The sequence below is a fragment of the Pelophylax lessonae genome (genome assembly GCF_965119305.1).
Source record: "Pelophylax lessonae genome assembly, chromosome: 2".
Lineage (NCBI taxonomy): Eukaryota > Metazoa > Chordata > Amphibia > Anura > Ranidae > Pelophylax > Pelophylax lessonae.
In genome coordinates, this window is record NC_138769.1 from 604,671,628 (window position 1) to 604,693,150 (window position 21,523).

Below are 21,523 nucleotides of genomic sequence, written 5' to 3' on the forward strand. Positions count from 1 at the left end.
GGGCAGAATTTTACACTGCTGGTGAACCTATGCATAGACTAGTTCTCGTCTAAAAGGCAGGCTTAGTCCATCCAAAGTTATTATGTAAATACAGTCAAATAGACATGCAAGAAATATTCTGAATCTTTTATTGTCCAATAAATAAAACTTGATTAGCATTTAAAAGTGGCGACTTGTACACCCAGTAAGAACCCAAAGCAGTTGATTTTTTCATCAGAATAAAATTTAAAAAAAATTTAACTTTTTGAAGCCAAAGTAGATAAAAAAAAAAAAATCATGGGAATTATACACGCTTTAAAAAAAAACATGGCCCATAAAAGCAGGACTCCAGTGCTGCCACAACCCCCTCACATTTTTTCCAACAGTCTTTTGGCTGGTCTAGCAAAGTCATGCGTCATTCCTCTTCTCCACTGGTGACAGTGGGAGGTCCTTACGACCGCACTGAACGGTGCAAGTGTCCCACAGTCAAAGGAATTTGGTTGAAGAACCATGAACATTATTCAGCCAGGAAGACTGGCGGCAGCCGATGAGGACAGCTACAGGTTGGAGGTGAGTACTGCAATTCTTTTTACAGGTCTATGAATTAAATGGTTTTTTTTATGTTTACTCAAGCTATCTGCGTCTGTTCCTTCGATAGTTAATTTAAAATGGTAGTCATTATTAAAGTTTAAATGTCATTAGGTATGCACTTAGGTAGTGTTTTTACCAGTATACTGGTTTTTCGTCCCAAAAAAATGAACATGACCTGAAATCAAACAGTCCTGTAGGAATACTGTTTAACCACTTACCAACCAGTTGCCGCACTTCTACTGCATCAGGTCTGCTCTATTACGCCAAACAACGTACCTTTATATCGCTTCATGCAATAGCCAGTAGAGGCGCGCGAGTTGATTGGCCAGAGGGGGAGACAATCAGCGGGTCCAATGGACGCAATGTTCGCCAGCCACCAGCAAATCGTCCCAAAAGAGACAGAACAGCGGTCTGCCTATGTAAACAAGGCAGACCGCCGTTCTATCCGAGATGAACACAGGGAATCTGTGTTCATGCTATTCAGAAATACAAATCTTTATGTTCATCTAGTAAGGACACACTTAACCCTTTTATCGTCCCTTGAGTTCCTGCCAGTGTCATTAGTACAGTAACAGTGCATATTTTTAACACTGATTACTGTAGAAATGTCACTGGTCCTCTCAAAAGTGGCAGTTAGGTGTCCGATCTGTCCGCTGCAATGTCGCAGTCCAGCAAAAAAAAAAAAAAAAAAAAAATTGCTGATCGCCGTTATTACTAGTAAAAAAATAAAATAAGACAAATCTATCCCCTAGTTTGTAGATGTGATAACTTTTGCCCAAACCAATTAATATACACTTAATGGGATTTTTTTTAACAAAAACATGTAGCAGAATACATATTGGCCTAAACTGATCAAAAAATAAAAAAATAAAAAAAAATTGCATTTTTGTGTTTTATAGCAGAAAGTAAAAAAAATATATATTTTTTTCAGAACTGTTGCTTTTTGCCTATAGCGCAAAAAAAAAAAAAAAACGGCAGAGGTAATCAAATACCACCAAAAGAAAGCTCTATGTGTGGAAGAAAAAGATCAATTTTATTTGGGTACAGCGTCGCATGACCGCACAATTGTCAGTTAAATTACAGCAGTCCCAGAACCTAAAAAATTGCCTGGTCACGAAGGGAGTAAAACCTTCCGGTCCAGAAGTGGTTAAAATTAGTCATGACATCGCTTCTGGGTTACTAAATCTGATGCCGGCCTTGTTCAGGTCTTCGGCCAGCCGGCGGACACTCGGGTCTCGGTGGGACGGGAGACCCGAGCGGAGCAGCGGAAGGTGGCCGCGGGAGGGGGGTTGATGCCTTAAAGCTGAAGGATTTAAGGGGTTAAGCACATAGCAGTCAGGAGTGTGTTTAAATCTGGTTAGCCGTCACTGGGCTTTTTTGGTGTAGCTGGTCTAATTTCCACAGCCTGCGAAGGTACTGCCTTTCCTAACTGGCTGCCACCGCCATGCATCCCGGGCTTTTGGCCCCCTATGTGATAACAATTTTATTTTATTTTTTTCTTTTAAAGTCCCCTACCTCCACGCATATGCAGCATACATATCTTTGTAAAAACAGGATGACTACGCTACATATCGTTGTGAACATTGAAGTGACAGCAATACTTCCCGGGCCTTTCGTTCAGTTAGTGCCGGTTCACACTAACGTGGCACGACTTCGGAGCAACCTGTGAAATCGCGACTACGGCACGACTTGCACGGAGTTCATATAAAGAATGTCTATGCAAGTCGCTCCAATGTCGCCCCGAAGTAGTACAGGAACCCTTTTCTAAGCCGGAGCGACTTGAGTCGCTCCTATTAGAATGGTTCCCGTAGCACACAATGGAGCGCAACTTGTTAGGCTGACCAGTCGCCTGACAAGTCGCGGTAGGGTGAATGGAGTCTTAACACTAAACCGACAGCCCATAAACCAAAAAGACTATGGACAATTTTCGGTAAGCTTGATATTTTACAGCAATTTGACTAACCAGGAGCATTGTAGCTCATTAATCCCATGTTCTGCATGCTAGAAGGCTATGTCCTAGTGCACAACATTGAATGGCTACCTTTTCTTTACTGGGTATTTGAAAATTGTAACATGTTTGACAAAAATAGACAGACAGGTCTTAACATCTTAGTCTGAATGTTAAGTACATAATATAATAAAGGCATACCATATGATGGTATTTAATGGTTGGTGCTGGAATTCAATTTAAAGAACAATGAAGCACTCCACAGATAAATTATAGGGACTTCTTATATCTCAGGTTTAGCAATTTATTCCTAGAACCTAGAAAACAACAGCAAAAAATGAGATGTATAGTATAGAAGAGAAGATTACCTGCTGGCATCGCTCACATTGGTACGGTTTTTCTCCACTGTGGACCCGTTTATGTCTGTCCAAATGATACTTCTGAATAAACTTCATATCGCACATGTCACATTCATATGGACGCTCTCCTACAAAATGAGATTTTATCACTGAGGATATAGTCCAGGCAAGGCACTATCTAAGTCTGAAGCACATTTTTACCCTACCTGTATGGATGTACAAATGCCTCTTCAGATGGTAGCTGCTCCTGAAGGCCCCATAGCAGTGCTCGCAGACGAAATTCTTGGGTATATGTAGTGAGTATGGACTGTTCTCCTCTGCTAAGACAATCTGCAAAATAGGATTGATGATGGGACTATAGTCTTTGAAATGTTTTATAATTTTTCTATATATGGTTATGATCAGGTAATAAATGATCTTACACATAATAAAGAAGTTAAAAAAAAACGATATCTTAGTTTTTACACATACAGTCGAGAAGCCATATGTAAAAGTCAAAAGAAAAAAAAAAAAGACAGGCCAAGTGAGAATGCACATTTAGTTTGTACAATATATGAAAACCAGAAAATATAGGAACAATGTAAATGTAAGAAATATAAAGCTATTTTCCAAAACACCTAATATTTCAAAATCAGGTCCTCAGGAAGGATGTGCTGGAATTGGAAAGAGTCCAGAGAAGGGCAACAAAGATAATTAGGTGAATGGAGGACATCAGCTATGAGGAAAGACTACAAGCACTGAACTTATTCTCTCTGGAGAAGAGACGATTGAGGGGGGATATGATATCAATGTACAAATACTGTGCTGGCAACCCTAGCATAGGGAACAAACTATTCAGAGAAAGGGAATACAATAAGACACGTGGCCACTCACTAAAACTAGAGGAAAGGGAGTTTAACCTTAAAATACGCAGGGGGTTCTTCACTGTAAGAGCAGTAAGGATGTGGAATTCTCTTCCACAAGCAGTCTTACCAGCAGGGAGCATCGAAAGTTTCAAAAAAACTGTTAGATGGGCACCTTAAAGACCACAACATACAGGGGTATACAATGTACGGTTAACAGCAAACACACACACACACACTTCATGGGTTGAACTGGATGGACTGATGTCTTTTTTCAACCTCACTAACTATGTAACTAGGATTTCACAGATTGCCCCATTGTTTTCTTCAATCTAAAAAGCAGGAGAAAACACAATTCTCTGTCACTTAACATCCATACCTTCTTGTGGCTTTTGCTAGCTTTGGAAACCAAAGTAGGCTGGTCTCTTATAATGATTGGCTTTGGAGCTTCTTTACGTGACTCCTACAATAGAAAACAAAAATAAAAATTTGAATTAGTAATATGGACCTTTGCTACACTGCTGATTCGTCTTCAGGTTGTCAAGTACTCGCTCTACCACTGCGATTCCTACCACCCCCTTACAAATCTGTAGTGATGTACGAGCCAGGAGAAACCAGGGTGGCAAGGGTTATATTTACTTTCAACCCTGTACTGACAGTCACAGTAAAACAGTAAATCAACCTTATTTTATGTTCCAATGGCAAGAGTTTTACTCTCTTCCAAAGTGACAAGTCGTCATTTAAAATCTATCCATAGTGAAGACAAAATACCGCCTCTTAGATTTAACTAAAGAAGGTGAAAGATTTCCCCACACCTGGCTCCAGTGCCACATAAAATTGCGGATTTACCATCACTCTTTGTCCTGTTGATTATTAAAGTTGAATTTTTTTTTTAAAAAGTGTAATAGCAAAAATATGATTTTTAGATACCCTTTAACCTCTTGCCAACCGCCCCATGTACATATAACTGTGGGGTGGTGGCTCTTCTGCGCAAATTCATGAACGGGTATGAGATTTCATGCTTCCTGGAATGCAGCGCGCACCAGCTCCCACTGTAATTGGACACAGCGGGAACCAATCAACGGGTCCGGTGGTCTCGATGTCCAATCCTGGGAGAGGCATGTAAACAAGGCAGATCGCTGTTCTGTGACAAGGGAAGCTAAGCAGGAACACAGATTTCTGTCTTCCCACAGTTAAAGCATTCCCCACACAGTTAGAAAGCACTCCCAAGGGACACATTTAAATCTTTGCTCATCCCGGATGTTAACCCCTTCCCTGCTAGTGACATTAGTACAGTGACCGTGCATATTTTTAGCACTGATCACTGTATTAGTGTCACTTGTCCCCAAAAAAATGTCAAAAGTGTCACTGTGTCCGATTTGTCTGCTGCAATATCGCAGTCCTGCTATAAGTCGCTAATTGCTGGCATTACTAGTAAAATATAAACATTCCATACAAAAAATCCCATAGTTTGTAGACGCTAAAACTTTTTTTTTTTTTTTAACCAAAAACATGTAGCAGAGTACATATTGGCCTAAATTGATTAAGAAATTAGATTTTTTATAGCAGAAAGTAGTGTCTTTTTTTTTATAGCTCAGAAAATAAAAACCGCAGTGGTGACCAAATACCACAAAAAGAAAGCTCTATTTGTGGGGGAAAAAAAAAAAAAAAAAAAAAAAAAAGGACATCAATTTTGTGAACAGCGGCGCAATTGTCAGGTAAATTACCGCAGTGCCGGAAACCTAAAAAAAATGGCCTGGTCATGAAAGGGGGTAAACCTTCCGGAGCTGAAGTGGTTAAGAGAAGCATGTCCATTTTAAATAAATCTATTGAACTGAGTAGTATAAAGTAACTATCGAACAATAATGATTCTTTCATGAACACTTTTAAAAGTACCTAACATTTTTAGTTCCACTAAGGTTCTAACATAAATGAAGGCTTGTATTTAAAGTAGAATTCCAGGCTAAACCTAACTAGTCTTAAAAATGTTCCCTCCCACTTCTAACACCTATGATGATTACTCCATGTAAGGAGGATAAAGATGTATATACTTACCTGTTAAAGTCCACCTTGGTTCTGTGATACTCTGAGTCAGCCAGTGGCGGCTGCAAGGGAGAGGAGAGAACACTGGACAATGGCCGGTAAAGCCTGAAGTGGTAATGTTACCCACTGGATACTATGTTCCATCCACTGTCAGAGCTCCCTCCTCTCCCCTGCACCAGCTGAGGCCAACTGACAATGGAGAAAGAGATCACATGACCAGACTGGAGCTGGAGGAGGGAGGGGCATTTTTAAGACTTGTTAGGTTTGGCCTGGAATTCTACCTTAAAACAAATAATGATTACAAGCAGCACGTAACAACTTTGGTCTGTTTTACTTTATAACATACCGACTCCTCTGTGTCTGAGATTTCAGTTATTTCTTCTACATCATCATCGTCGTCATCTTCTCCTTCATCACTCCCCATGGTACGCGACAGGCTGGCACTCAACATCCCCAGCTTTTTACCTGCTGCCGAGTGCAGCAGACTCAAACCTGATATTCCTTCACAGCCCAGCAGGCGGCGCTGCAACAATTACATTGTTACTTTTACATAAAGTACAACAAAAATTCTACAGAAACATTTACAGATATAACAATAGAACATCCAACAGCAAACCCAATTCGAGTCTAAGCATACAACTATATGCAACATAGTAGGAATCTATTCTGTTATAAAAGTATAATTATTGATTACCAATATCTTAGCTTTTCTCTTATTTGCTTATACTTGAGAGGAGACACATAGCTTTACTATTTGTGTGTGTGTTATTATTACTCGGCCATGGTTACTTGTCTTTGTTGAGGTATTGCTAATTATTCTCTTCCTGGGTCCCAGTACAGTAACAATTTTTAAAAATGTGGTTCTTGGGTTAAAACATTTAGGAACCAGATTGATTCATTGGGCTTCAGCTGTATGCGATTGTGGATTTCCCACTACCATATGCTTATTGCCAAAGGCCATTTTTATTTTGTGTATAAATAAAACCTGTACTAAGAAAATATGGAAGCTGCCACCATCGGTTTTTGGAATGTCAATTAACTGGCTGACAAGTTGATCCAAAGTCCTTCATAGCAACTCTGACTCACTGCCTACATTCTTATTCAGCAGGTACAGTGGTCAGAAATACAGTGGCTATAAAATGTCTACACACCCCTGTTAAAATATCAGGTTTCTGGGATGTTAAAAAAAAGACAATTAGTAAAAATAAAAAACTAAAATAATGTGGTTGCATAAGTGTTATAAGTCTCTTATAACTGGGGATGTAGCTGTGTTCAGAATTAAGCAATCACATTCAGCCTAGGTTCACACTGAGGGATTTCAAACTGGCATTTAAGTCCGACTTCAGGGGTGATTTGACAGACATCTGTGTGGGTTCTTGCACAGATATCTATTAAAATCACCCCTGGAGTCGCTAAAAGTAGTGCAGAAACTACTTTTGAGAATTGGTGCAGCGCCACAAAGTCGGCATCGCACTGATTCGGATGGTGCCATAGGCAGATTTGGCATGCGATTTGAGGTCAAATCGGCCCAAACTCATGTTAAAATAGGAGTCAGTACACACCCGCCATTATTTAAAGTGCCTCTGAATATCCTCAAATAAAGTTCAGCAGTTCTAGTAGGTCTTTTCATACATTTTTAGTTGCATCCTACAGCAAAAGCAATGGTCCGCATAGAGCTTCCAAAGCATCAGAGGGATCTCCTTGTTAAAAGGTATCAGTCAGGGGAGGGTACAAAAGAATTTCCAAGGCATTAGATATACCATGGAACACGGTGAAGACAGTCATCAAGTGGAGAAAATATGGCACAAAAGTGACAGTACCAAGAACTGGATGTCCCTCCAAAACTGATGAAAAGACGAGAAGAAAACTGGTCAGGGAGGCAAGTACTGTGAAAAACAATCTCCTGTATTCTTCATATGTCTAGACTATGGGGTAGAGTGGCAAGACGGAAGCCTTTTTCTTACAAAGAAAAACATCCAAGTCCAGCCACATTTTGCAAAAACGCATTTGAAGTCTCGCAAAAGCATGTGGGAAACTGTCCTATGGTCTGATGAATCCAAGGTTGAACTTTTTGGCCATAATACCAAAAGATATGTTTGGCGCAAAAACAACACAGGACATCACCAAAAGAACTCCGTACCCACAGTGAAGCATGGTGGTGGCAGCATCATGCTTTGGGGCTGTTTTTCTTCAGCTGGAACAGGGGCCTTAGTCAAGGTAGAGGGAATTATGAACAGGTCCAAATACCAGTCAATATTGGCACAAAATCTTCAGGCTTTTGCTAGAAAGCTGAACATGAAGAGGAACTTCATCTTTCAGCATGACAGTGACCCAATGCATACATCCAAATCAAAGGAATGCCTTCACCAGAAGATGATTAAAGTTTTGGAAAGGCCAAGCTAGAGCCCAGACCTGAATTCGATTGAAAATCTGTGGGGTGATCTGAAGAGGGCTTTGCACAGGAGATGCCCTCGCAATCTGAAACATTTAGAGTGTTTTTGCAAGGAAGAGTGGGCAAATATTGCCAAGTCAAGATGTGCCATAGTGATAAGACTCATTCCCAAAAAGAATGAGTGCTGTAATAAAATCAAAAAGGTGCTTCAACAAAGTATTAGTTAGGGGTGTGCACACTTATGCAACCATATTTTAGTTTTCACTTCCCTCCACATAAAAGATTTCAGTTTGTTGTTCAACTGAGTTGTACAGTTTATAGGTCACATTAAAAGGTGGAAAAAGTTCTGAATGTATCTTGGTCTCATTTTTTTACATCACAGAAACCTGACATTTAACAGGGGTGTGTAGACTTTTTATATCCACTGTAGTTGGGTAAATGATGTTTTCAGAAATGTTTACCTCTGTATTTTCTCAGCAAAGGTTTTTTTTTTCCACTTTTATCCTGGGGTAATTTGTTTGTTACACACACATTAAAATCTGTATTTTCTAAAAAGCAAAAACAAAAAATACAAAAAAAAAAAATCTATTTTTTTTTTCTGGAAATTACCTTAAACCCCCAAACATTATATATTTTCTAAAAGCAGAGGCCCTGTAGAATTAAGTTATGGTAGTTGCAATTTTTGTTACACGTTATTTGTGCAACTGTTTATCAAACACATTTTCAGGAAAAAATACACTAAGAGCCGGTTCACATTTGTGCGGCTGCGGGGTTCGCATGTAATGTCGGAGCGCACTGCTCCTTCATTACAAGCGAACGGCTGTGCGGTGCGAGTTTAGCCATACACTTTGTATGGCTAAATTCGCACCGCACCCGCAGCAAACACGCACAGGACCCTTTTTTGCAGCCGCATCAGGATCGGATCGCACAGCGGTACACACTTGTGCGATCCGATCCTGTGCGAACTGCAAGATCGCACTGCGATATGCGATCAAACTGGGGGTGTCGTTAAGATTACATTGACACCCCCAGCGTATCGCATATGGCAGTGTGAGCTGCCGGGGGTGCGTTTGCGATGTGGGAACAGGCTGCGAATCCACAGCCTTCCTGCATCGCATAAGTGTGAACCGGGGCTTAAATACATTTTGGTGCAAACACAATAAAATATCCAATTTTTAGGTCAAATATAAAAACAAAAAGGTTGGGTCAAGTAAAGCGATACCAAACATGTTGAGCCTTAAAATCACATGCACCTGAAAAAAATAATAAAATACGGTACCCCATGCTCACCATTGGTGCTGCTTTAATAGTTTACAGGTTCTCAGACTAGAGAGCTATGAATTAGGACCCCAGAATTATTGCTTTCACTCTGACATTCAAGCCAATATCTCATGTGTGGCACAACTTAGGGCATGCACATACATGTAAACCAATGTGCTTCATTGCGATGTGAAGGGGTTGTAAAATTTTTTTTTCAATATTTGCATTGGTTTGCTTCCTTCCCCCCCCACACTTAATGTCTGCAATGGCCTCCACTGCAGCTAATCAAGCACAGACAATGCCTAATTAGCTGCTTTTCTGGCTACAATAGCCTGGGAATGTCAGCCCTGAATGTAGATGTGATGTTGTACATGTCACTTCCAGGGTCATTAGTTGCAGGGGAGATGGGGAATGGATGTCCCTTCACCTCCTCCTGCTCTAAATTTTAGAGTAGTTTACCACAGAAACCCCACAGACACTGGAAGAGGGAGAGTACCTTTGGAGACCTGTAGAGCTGCCCGTGTCTCTTTTACCTGAAAGCCAAGTGTTGGCTGTAAAAATCAACACCAAGCTCACAGCTTGGCAGACAAGACAGATGATATATTTGCAATATGTCAAATTGCACTTTACAATCTTATGCAATATATAATCTTTTTCTCCCAAACTATACAGTGCAGAGCAACTGTTTGTACCAACCACGACAGAGTTAAAGGCTTACAGGGCAGTGGCAAATTTATGAAAGGTGGAGTCTGGAGGTGGAGTGGTTTGGAGTCTGTCTCAACTCCAAAGCTAGTGGGTGCTGAATAAGGGCTGCAGAATGGAATATAAATGTAGTGTCATAAGATACCTCATTCATGCAAGTGTGACAGTAGGGGAAATGTAGTGACGTTTGCATCAGAAGACTTTGCAATACACTGGAAAGTAATAAACTCACTTTAGATCTTGCTTGTGACTTAGAACTTAAACAAAGAATATTGTATAGTCAGGTGATCAAATCTATTCAATTAACATTAAAACGAAGGCAGTATTAAATCCTGCTTGGTCACATGTAGCTTATATTAGGGCTAACCTGTAAGTACAATGAATATCTCCTAAACCTGCAAAGGAAATAATTACAAGTTCTGCAGCCACTGATGTCGCCAAGCCATGTGCACTGAGCTCTAGATTGAGACCATACTGAATGAGCCCTCAATCCAGAGAGCTGTGCCGCAAGGGAGTGTCATGCATGGGAGTGTCATTGCAGCTCGGCAATTCGAATTGCTGGAGTCTGCAAACCCGTAAGGCATACCGGGTGAAAATGGAAGCCCTTGCAGCACTGGAGGGATATGTCTGTCATAATGTGCTAGTATGAACTTCACTATCACTTTGTAACAAACAAAAACTAAAAGTTGAGATGGCCATAGAAAACTCATGAGAAAATAAAACTGTGGACTCCTCTCAGCATGGATAGTAAACAGTAATATAATGGGTGGCACTAACTGCGTTTCTGTGTAAATGAGCCATCTTGAGTCCCTTGTCAATGTCCAGTACAGGGGAAAGGGCCACGAATCTGTTCTGAAATCTCTTGTCACAATTAGTTCATAACAGCCCTGGAGAAAAAAAGAAATCAGAAAAACTTGTGCATGAATTTTAAATCCTAGAGAAGAGACAGTGTCAGAAAAGTAGCTACAGAGTTATTACATCTTTGTTTTGTCTGAACAGCCAACCTTTGCTATGCACAGCATGTGCACATGGAGAGCTAGCCTACTGGACCCAACCAACACCCTGATCTTGAAAATGATGGCAATAGTTTAGGGAAACCTATTTTAGACAATTACCCAAAGATCAACAGGCAGAAGGTGCACAGAACCCACAGGCACAGCTGTAATGGGCTGGGTCAAAAATATAAATCATAAGAACTATACTTAACCGATTGCCAACGGCTGCACGACTATTTACTGCGGCGGTCAGCCCCTCACAGGCAAAGCGACGTAGTACTACGTCGCTAGCCTGTGATGGTCTAGGGAGGGAGCGAGCACGGTCACGGACCCCCCCCCCCCCCGTGCGTGTGACCGGCGGACCCGATGTCCGCCGGTCACTCGCAATCGTCGGGTGGAGAGGGAGAAAGGCAGGCGGCTAATGTAAACAAGCCGCCTGTCATTCTCCCCTGTGTAGAAATAGTGATCATACGGTTCTGCTATGTAGGACCGTTGATCACTGTTCCTACACCTCAAGCCACAGCCAATCACAGTTAGAATCAGGCCCCTAGGGACACACATAACCCCTCCCTCTCAAAAAAAAAGTTAACCCCTTCACTGCCAGTGTAATTTTACAGTAACATTGCATATGTATTGCACTGATTACTGTAGTAATGTCACTGGTAACCCCAAAAGTGTCAAAAATGTCAGTCAAGGGTCCGATCTGTCCGCCGCAATGTTGTAGTACCGCAAAAAAAAAAAAAAAAAAAAAAAAAAAAAAAAAAAAAAAAAAATCGCAGATCACCGCCATTACGCGTTAAAAAAAAAAAGACAAAAATCTTTCCCTTTGTTAGTAAACACGATAACTTTTGCGCAAACCAATCAAAATACGCTTTTTGCGATTTTTTTTTTACCAAACATATGTAACATAAAACAAATTGGCCGAAAATGTTAAAAAATTTAGATTTTTACATTTTTTTTGGGGGGAATTTCATATAAAAAGTGAAAAATATTGTTATTTTTTGCAAAATTGACGCTTTGTTTATAGCGCATGATCAAAAATCGCACAGGTGATCAAATACCACCAAAAGAAAGCTCTGTTTGTGTGAAAAAAAGGAGATCAAATTCGTTTAGGTACAGCGTCGCACGACCGCGCAATTGTCCGTTAAAAGTCACGCAGTGCCGAATCGCAAAATAGGCCCTGGTCAGGAAGGGGGTAAAATCTTCCGGGGCTTAAGTGGTTAAAGGATAAGTGAACATTTTAGAAAAAAAAAAAAAGATGCTAATTTTTTGCAGGTAAAAAAAATGTGCATTTATTTTTTATGTTTTGGAGCCTGTAAAGCATTGCACCAGCGATCAGCAGATTGCTAGTGCCATGCAGGTCTCCGGTAGATCTGTCAGAGTATGGGCAAGCAGATAACTTCTGACAGGAAGAATCAATGATCTAACACATCATGTCACGTCACATGTCCCAGGAGGCAGTAGAACTGTTCACAAAATGCTGCGCAAGCTCACGCATGTGCACTGCAAAGCTTGCTGTGGTCCACAGGAAGCCACAGCCAGCTCCTGTATCCAATATGGAGGTGAAGGCGATCTGCAGCGGTAAGAACTGACTGTGAAAGACAGCATTGGACCCCGGGTACTGGTAAGTACATGATTTTTAATGATAAAGAACAGTAGTGCTACGCTGTCATATACCAGCAAATGTGTGAATAAACGTGCAAATAACAATTGCTAAAGTGTCAGTGAATACTGCAAACAAATATCAACAACTGAAATGCGAAATATATCTTTTTTAACCCCATATAAACCTTAACCACTTGCCGACCGCCAGCCGCACATATACTGCGGCAGGCTGGCTCGGCTGCGCAAACCGGCGTACCTGTTGATTGTGATATATAACAGAAAGAGAAAAATAGTGTTTTTTTCCCCCAGAATTGTCGTGCTTTTTTTGTTTATAGCGCAAAAAAAAAAAAAAAAAAAAACGCACAGGTGATCAAATACCACCAAAAGAAAGCATTATTTGTGGGGGAAAAAAAAAAAAAGGACATACATTTTATTTGGGTACAGTATCACACGTGCAATTGTCAGTTAAATTAACGCAGTGCCGAATCGCAAAACAATGGCCTGGTCGGTCATTAAGGGGGCAAATCAGATTCCAGTTAATTTTTCCTAATCACCTCTAAATGCCTCCTGAAACTGGTCAGTGTCAGACAGGCAGTTTTATTTTTTTAATAGCAGCAGCTTCTGGAACTGCAGTATCCAAACAGCCGTTTCCCCACTGAGGAAGAGCTTGGGTTTGGCCTAACATGGAAGGCAGCTACCATTCCTGAACATACGCTGTAGGCAGAGTATTCCAGCCTCACATCTGCACAGACATAAAGGGGCGGGGATAATGGTGACATTAGTGACCTAAAATTTCCACATGGCATGACATTTGTGTATTCAATTTGGAGAAATATGTGCCAATTATATATATTTTTTTGAATGGCCATGTTGAAATCCCAACTTCCACCACATTAGATCCTTCATGTTGGGTCATATTTGCCGTTTCACTGAATGGAACTTGAAGACAAATATAGAATAAATTGTTGTTTATTGGTCCATTGATGAGGTGGCTACATTAGTTTTCATTTTACGCTTTTTTCCCCCCTTTTAACCAGGTGATCCTGCCAGTAGCATTTCCTGCCCTAGGTCGACAACACTCACTGTACTTTATCAATTAAAGAGCAGCATTGTCACCCTAGGAAAGGAAGTGGCAGGCCTACAGAACAACCCCCAACCCCTTATCTTCATAATATAAGTGAAAAGGGTTCTGTAGTTTACAGAAGTTACTGGGCAGGGATTTGTGGCAGCACAACACACTTATCACACCTATTGAAGAAAAAGCAAAACACTAAGTTTTCTATTCCACAAACCAAAAGGAAGCAAATAAACGAAGTTCATTGTTAATGTTTACATACATTTTAATGATGGCAAACCAAAGTGTGAGGTGCATGTAAACCCCAACAATACATTTCTCAAAATGCTCCATATAGATCTGTTATACCAATGAGAACATTTTGTCAGCTGTTTAGGTGCAGGGGAGAAAAAAATACCTGTTGGCCCCGTCAGAAATCCAGTGTTGTCCTTTTCCGCACTCTGCAATGTGGTTAAAGCTCTGAAATAAAAAATGAACAAGTATATCCTTCTATAGTGTGTACTAGCCTCACTCCAAAGCAACAAGCATGATTTATATCTGCTCTCACCTCTATCACCTATCTGCATGAGTCATATGCCAACAACAGACAATTCTGGGGAAAAAGCCCTGCCCCCTCCAACATACAGTAGGTGATTGAAAGCCTCAGCTGTGCATGTTTCCCTATTGAGAATGTGTATGAGGGGGATGCCCTTTCCCTCCACTCAAGTCTCAGATTACACACAGCTTTCTGCTCTATACTGTGCAGTGTAAGACATCAGATCCCCACTTAAGCCTTCTGGATCTAAGCCATCTCTGTGCATCCCTGGAGGCTGGTTACTTCACTGGGTATATATATATATATATATATATATATATATATATATATATATATATATATAAGGGTTTACAACTACTTTAAGCAGTCTGATCAACATTACACCTAGTGTGCAATGACTACAGAAGGAACCCCTGCCATGGTGTGCAAATGAGGAGAGTGGGGAAGAGGTTTGGTAGTGCTAACACACTTACTGTGCTAGAGAGACAATTCAGCTCTTCTATAGGCACTTTATAGTAGGTGAGCGTTGCCATCCTAGCTCAAGAAGTGGGATACTGGAAGGATCAGTAGAACTTAAAGCTTTAAACTTGAACAAGGCCACCACATGTAATGCCTCATACACAGGGGTGTTCTAGAGCTGCTAGCATGCAATCATGAGTTATTAGGGTGCTTTGTGTGATGTCTGGATGCTACTGTGTGTATTTTAGACAACTTTTTTTTTTTACTGGCATGTGGTGGAGGATACATAATGTCAGTTATTTTGATAATTATTTGATATTACATTTTACAATTACATTTTTGTACTCAACCTTGAATAAAAGCCACGTGTCTATAGGAGGTAACTGCTAGATTATTATTATTATACAGGATTTATATAGCTATATGGATTGAAGCATTTATGCTGCAGCCCTCATTTTTTGTTCATGCAATTTTGATTAGAGACCAGACTTACCATTGTGAGTTGGCATACTCTTTCCCTATTGTGCTTTTATAGATTTGTAGTGTTACAGTGCACACCTTAGCGAGGGCCTTGTCTGCCTGCATGGGGGTGAACAGGTATTCCATGCCTCCCAATGTAGGCAGTCACTTCCATGTCAACTGGGACACTGCCGCTGCTCTCAGTTATACAGATGTAGTACTCTATGTGGATGCGGCCCAAGAGCTGGTAAGGTGCAATATATTACATGTTTGTTGTTGGATTTAGACACTTTATGAATGGCCCACACCATGGGGACTGTGAAAGACTGCTTCCACATCTTGCATCCTTTTTTTCCAAAAGTAATCAATTAACACTGACTACTTAAAGAGGTTGTAAACCGAGAAAAAACATTTTTTTTTTCTTTACATCCTGAAAGAGAAAGACATAATGAGCTAGTATGCATCGCATACTAGCTCATTATCAAATACTTACCTTAGAACGAGCCCCCGCCGTGCCGTCCGCTTACCTGTATGACGGGCGACATGTCCAGTCGCCCGTCTTCCGGGATCGCGGCATCCGGACATCCGATTGGCCGGAGCCGCGGTGACGTCACTCCCGGGCACGCCGACGGTCACGGCACGGGGCTCTGAAGGAACAGCACAATCGGCCGTTCCTTCAGAGCGCATGCGCCGTCACTGGCTGCATCAAAGGTAAATATCTCCTAAACGGTACATGTTTAGGAGATATTTACAGTACCTATAGGTAAGTCTTATTATAGGCTTACCTATAGGTGGAAGTGTCAGAGGAGGGTTTACTTCCTCTTTAATGGCCTGTTTACTGATTTTCATGACATTGTTTCTCTTACTGTCTCAGTGTTTTCTGTCTTCTTATACTCTCCTCTGTGAGGGTATAAGAAAACCTCTCCTTTTCCCTCTCACTTCTGTTTATACATCAACAAGCAGTGTGGGGTAATTGCAGTCATGTGCACTACTCTAAGCCCACTACAAATCTTATATAGTCCCTAGTTCATCCAGGGAACAAACAAGAGAAGGTGGCTATGTTCCTACATACAGTGGGACTGGAGATAGAACGTAGCCACCATCTAACAGGAAGTCAGATTACAGGAAGTTCTTGCAGGCTAAGAGCAATAGAAGGGACCTCTTTAAGCTAAGAATACACACTTGAACTTAAAGTTCACCTTTTGGGAGAAAGTAATAAAAGCACATATTTTTGCAGGAAAATTGGTAAGCTTCAATATAATAAACGTGTGATACAAATGAGCAAATAAAGTGGTTCTCCGCCGCTAACACTACCATGCAAACTTTGAGATCTCTTCAATAAATAGAAGTAGTGAGATTTATATATACACACTAACAAGCAAACAATTCCAGTGATTATAATATATGTAAATTGCAATAAACCAAGTTCTTGCAGTAAGTGAATAACATTCAAGATCCTCTATGTCAGGGGTGTCAAACTAAATTTAATCGTGGGCCGCATCAGCATTATGATTGCCCTCAAAAGGGCCGGTCGTATCTGTAAGACTAGATGTCCAGAGCATCCCCTACCCTTACATAAGATGTTAAGAGCCTCACCACCATCAGAAGTTGAGTCCCTTACCCTCCCTTACGTCACAGTGAACCCCCCCTAATCTTGTGCAGCTGCTGGGAAGAACCTGTAGGCATTGCTAGAAAGCAAAAAGTACAGGGGCTTGAGCACTCCTGCAGCTGTTGGAGAGGTGCGAGGGCCACATGAAATGGCCTGGAGGGCCGGATTCGGCCCGTAGGCCTTGTGTTTGACACCTGTGCTCTATGTAATAAAAAATATTCCATAATTCTTCAAGAAAAGTAAATGGAAATAAAACACTAAACTAAAAAATATATAGATTCGGTCTCATGTCCTTTCTATGCCCATCACCTCTTGTGCTCAAAGAACTTCTGTATCTGATAGTAGTAGCAATCAGTCACAACTGTGCACTCGGAACTCTCACATCCTTATTACTTGTATCTAAACATAAATCATGAATCCTCCTATGGTTTCTCTCCACTAGGGGCCCTCCTATTTGGGATTTCCGCTGTTGTAGGTCTATTAGCGGGTGCCTATTCCTTGAAGATGTTCCTCTAGGTTCTGGGATCAGTCTCTCCCAGGGTATGGAAATGTAAAAAGAAAGCCACCCATAGTGTGATATTGTATAAAACTCCCATAAAATGACCACACTTACAATAAAACAACTTTTTCCAAACATATAACCACAAGAACCGGACAAACACACGTCTGCTTACATCACTTCCGGTCCCTTATGTCCCTCCACTCATGCCCTATGTGCTACGTCACCATCACAAGACTTCCTCAGGGGATACCCTGAGGTTCGTGGTTATAGGTTTGGAAAAAGTTGTTTTATTGTAAGTGCAGTAATTTAAGTTCAATAAATTAAGAGTTTTATACAATATCACACTATGGGAGGCTCTCTTTTTAATGTTTCCATACCCTGGGTGAGAATAAGCTCAGAACAGAGGAGAATCTTAAAGTAGAAGGCACTCATTAATAGACTAAGTGGACCCCTAGTGGGGTGCGCAGTCATGTTGGAACAGGAAGGGGCCATCCCCAAACTGTTGCCACATAGTTGGGAGCATGAAATTGTCCAAAATGTCTTGTATGCAGACACCTTCCCTTTACTGGAACTAAGGAGCCAAGCTCAACCCCTGAAAAACAACCCCACACCATAATCCCCCCTCCACCAAATGATCTGGACCAGCGCATAAAGCAAGGTCCATAAAGACATGGATGAGCGAGTTTGGAGTGGAGGAACTTGACTGGCCTGCACAGAGTCCTGACCTCAACCCAATTGAACACCTTTGGGATGAATTTGTGTGGAGACTGCGAGCCAGGCCTTCTCATCCAAAATCAGTGCCTGACCTCACAAATGCGCTTCTGGAAGAATGGTCAAACATTCCCATAGACACACTCCTAAATCTTGTGGACAGCCTTCCCAGGAGAGTTGAAGAGGTTATAGCTGCAAAGGGTGGGCCAACCCAATATTGAACCCTACACGCTAAACCCTCCTACACACGATCAGATTATCGGACAAATTTTCTTTAGTTTATTGTGGCATGCTAGTCTCATATGGAAAGTGAAGAGGTTACTTTCATACGAAAATTCTCGTACGACAGAATCCTACGTCAGAAGTGATGACACGTGTTGAATTGTTTTGTATGTGTTCTTTAGTTTCTGAGCATGCCTAGCCTTGCTCTGATTTTTTTTTCGGACAAAAATTGTACTAATTAAATGAAAATCGGACATTGTGTTGACGTACGATAAAAATTTTATAGCATGTACATTCAGTTTTTGTCGTACAAAAATTCATAATCAGCTGTGGAAAGCACCATACTAACGATCCGATAATCAGCAGATCGTTTGTCGGACAAAATTTTACTTAGCTTCTTGTGTGTACGGGCCTTAAGCCTGGGATGCCAATAAAGTTCATGTGCATGGAAAGGCAGGCGTCCCAATACTTTTGGCAACATATTGTATGTCAATCACTGAAATTGTTTATGCTGGTGTATGTGTGTATTATAATATATATATATATATATATATATAGCACACACACACACACACACACACACACACACTTTTATTTATTGAAGAGATCACATACTTATTGCATAGTAGTATTAGCAGCGCAGCATCACTATTTGCAGAAAGTAGGGCCCTCTGATTCCTACTGTATTAAAGTGTATTTGTACTGTCTACCCTTTTGTCGCAAATGCTGCATAAATTGTTAGCACTATATAAATTCTGTACAATAATAATAATAATAATAATAATAATAATAATAATAATAAGTATATACCATAGCCATGAGAACACCATCGGTGTTTGCAGCGGCTAATTCATTGTGTTTTGTAATGTAATGAGATAGATATATATAGATATATATATATATATATATATACACACACATACATACACACACACACACTGATTGATGGGTGGTATTCCCGCACAAATTTTTTTATAGTAATGTTTTTGGGTTTAGTAGCGCTTTAACCATTTGCCGACCGCCGCACGACTATTTACGGCGGCAGTCAGCCCCTCACAGACAAAGCGACGTAGGGCTGTGAGGCTCTCGGGAGCGAGCGCCGCCGGAGGCACTCTCCCGCGCGTGTACCCAGTGGACCCGATGTCCGCCGGGCACTCGCGATCGTCCCGTTACACCGGGAGAAAGGCAGGCGGCTAATATAAACAAAGCCGCCTGTCATTCTCCCCTGTGTAAGAATGGTGATCATACGGTTCTACTATGTAGGACCGTTGATCACTGTTCTTACACATCAAGCCACAGCCAATCACAGTTAGAAACGCCCCTAGGGACACACTTAACCCCTCCCTCTCAAAAAAAGTTAACCCCTTCACTGCCAGTGTCATTTTTACAGTAACAGTGCATATGTATAGCACTGATTACTGTAGAAATGTCACTGGTAACCCCAAAAGTGTCAAAAATGTCAGTCAAGGGTCCGATCTGTCCGCCCCAATGTCGCAGTCATGAAAAAAAAAAAAAAAAAAAAACGCAGATCGCCGCTATTACGCATTAAAAAAAAAAAAACAACAAAAATCTTTCCCTTAGTTAGTAAACGCAATAACTTTTGCACAAACCAATCAAAATACGCTTTCTGCGATTTTTTTTTACCAAACATATGGTAAAAAAAAAAAATTGGCCTAAAATGTTAAAAAAAAATTAGATTTTTACATTTTTTTTGGGGAATTTCATATAAAAAAATTTGAAAAAAATATTGATATTTTTGCAAAATTGACACTCTTTCTGTTTATAGCGCATGATCAAAACTTGCACAAGTGATCAAATACCACCAAAAGAAAGCTCTGTATGTGGGAAAAAAAGGACGTCAATTTCATTCAGGTACAGCGTCGCACGACCGCGCAATTGTCCGTTAAAGTCACGCAGTGCCGAATCGCAAAATAGGCCCTGGTCAGGAAGGGGGTAAAATCTTCCGGGGCTTAAGTGGTTAAGGTGACTGCATAGAGAACTTTTTGTATACACAGAATGGATCCTGGAGAGGGATCTGTGCAGGATGTGACCACCAGTAACCATGAGATAACAAAGATGGGAGCAGTGTGGTGCCCTATAAAGGGGATATAATGTGGGTGAGTGGCCATTGAGGAGCACAGAGCAGGCAGTGTGCAGTGGGGGTGGGGGGAGCAGCCCCCACACAGCTTTCTATGGGGGAGGGGGGTGGGGTAAGGGGGTCTCCTCTATGTCTCACACACAGCTCTACATGTACAATGGGAAAGAGGCAGACAGACATACATTACAAATAATAACACCCCACACCCCCTCCCCCATCTATAATAATGATAATTGGACGATACCATCGTGCTGCCTATTGTACTCCCAGCAGAGCCCACAGGCTGCGCCCACCCTCTCCATTTCCCCCTCGTATGTTACCAGCGGCTGCAGGGACCTCTGTGCATCCACAGAACTCCGAGAAGAAGTCTACACACTCCAAGCCTACACCATAGATCTCTGTCCCTCCGCGACTTGCCTCGGATCCCACTTCTCCCGCTGCTCCGGAATCTTTCCCCGGGACTTCCGGTACGGCGGAGCATGCGCACTGCCTGCCTGTCCGCACTTAGCCGCCATCTTACAAGAGGCAGCCTGAGCGGGAAAGCGCTGGCCTATAAAACGATATGTTACTTTAAAAAAAAAAAAAAAAAGTCATGTCACATTTACAAGTTAAAAATCAGTATATTTGCTAGAAAATTACTTAGAAACCCCAAACATTATTTCTATATATATATATGTAAAATTATTATATATATATAAATGGAGATTGTTGCAATACTTTCTGTCACACCGTATTTGCGCATCTGCGCATCTGTTTGGAAAAAATACACTTTTTTGAATTGATAAATAAGAAAACAGTAAAGTTAGCCCAATTTTTTTCTAAAATGTAAAAGATAATGTTATGCCAAGTAAATTTATACCTAATATGTCATGCTTCAAAATTGCGCACGCTCGTGGAATGGCGACAAACATTGGTACCTAAAAATCTCCATAGGCGGCCTTTTAAAACTTTCTACAGGTTACCAGTTTAGAGTTACAGAGGAGGTCGAGGGCTCAAAGTATTGTTCTCGCTCCAACGATTGCGGCGATACCTCACATGTGTGATTTGAACACCGTTTACATATGTGGGAGTGACTTGCATATGCATTCACCTCTGCACGCGAGCTCAGAGAGACGGGGCACTTTACATTTTTTTATT

At 41.1% G+C, this 21,523-nt stretch overlaps 1 protein-coding gene across 2 annotated transcripts in view; it reads right to left on the reverse strand.

Annotated features, from left to right (window-relative positions):
* Positions 1–20,842, reverse strand: part of ZNF740 (zinc finger protein 740) — a 43,739-nt gene extending 22,897 nt beyond the window's left edge. The window contains exons 1-7 of one of the 2 annotated variants that reach the window (XM_082244741.1): positions 20,723–20,828; positions 14,189–14,250; positions 10,894–11,003; positions 6,109–6,285; positions 4,099–4,182; positions 3,084–3,207; positions 2,887–3,005 (exon numbers count right to left, since the gene is read on the reverse strand). In XM_082244741.1, the coding sequence (XP_082100867.1) occupies positions 2,887–3,005; positions 3,084–3,207; positions 4,099–4,182; positions 6,109–6,285; positions 10,894–10,917 (528 nt within the window). In that variant the 5' untranslated portion in view covers positions 10,918–11,003; positions 14,189–14,250; positions 20,723–20,828. Of the gene's footprint in view, positions 1–2,886; positions 3,006–3,083; positions 3,208–4,098; positions 4,183–6,108; positions 6,286–10,893; positions 11,004–14,188; positions 14,251–20,722 lie in introns of both variants that reach the window. The other variant, XM_082244742.1, reaches the window with a different exon arrangement.
* Positions 20,843–21,523: the final 681 nt, after the last annotated feature.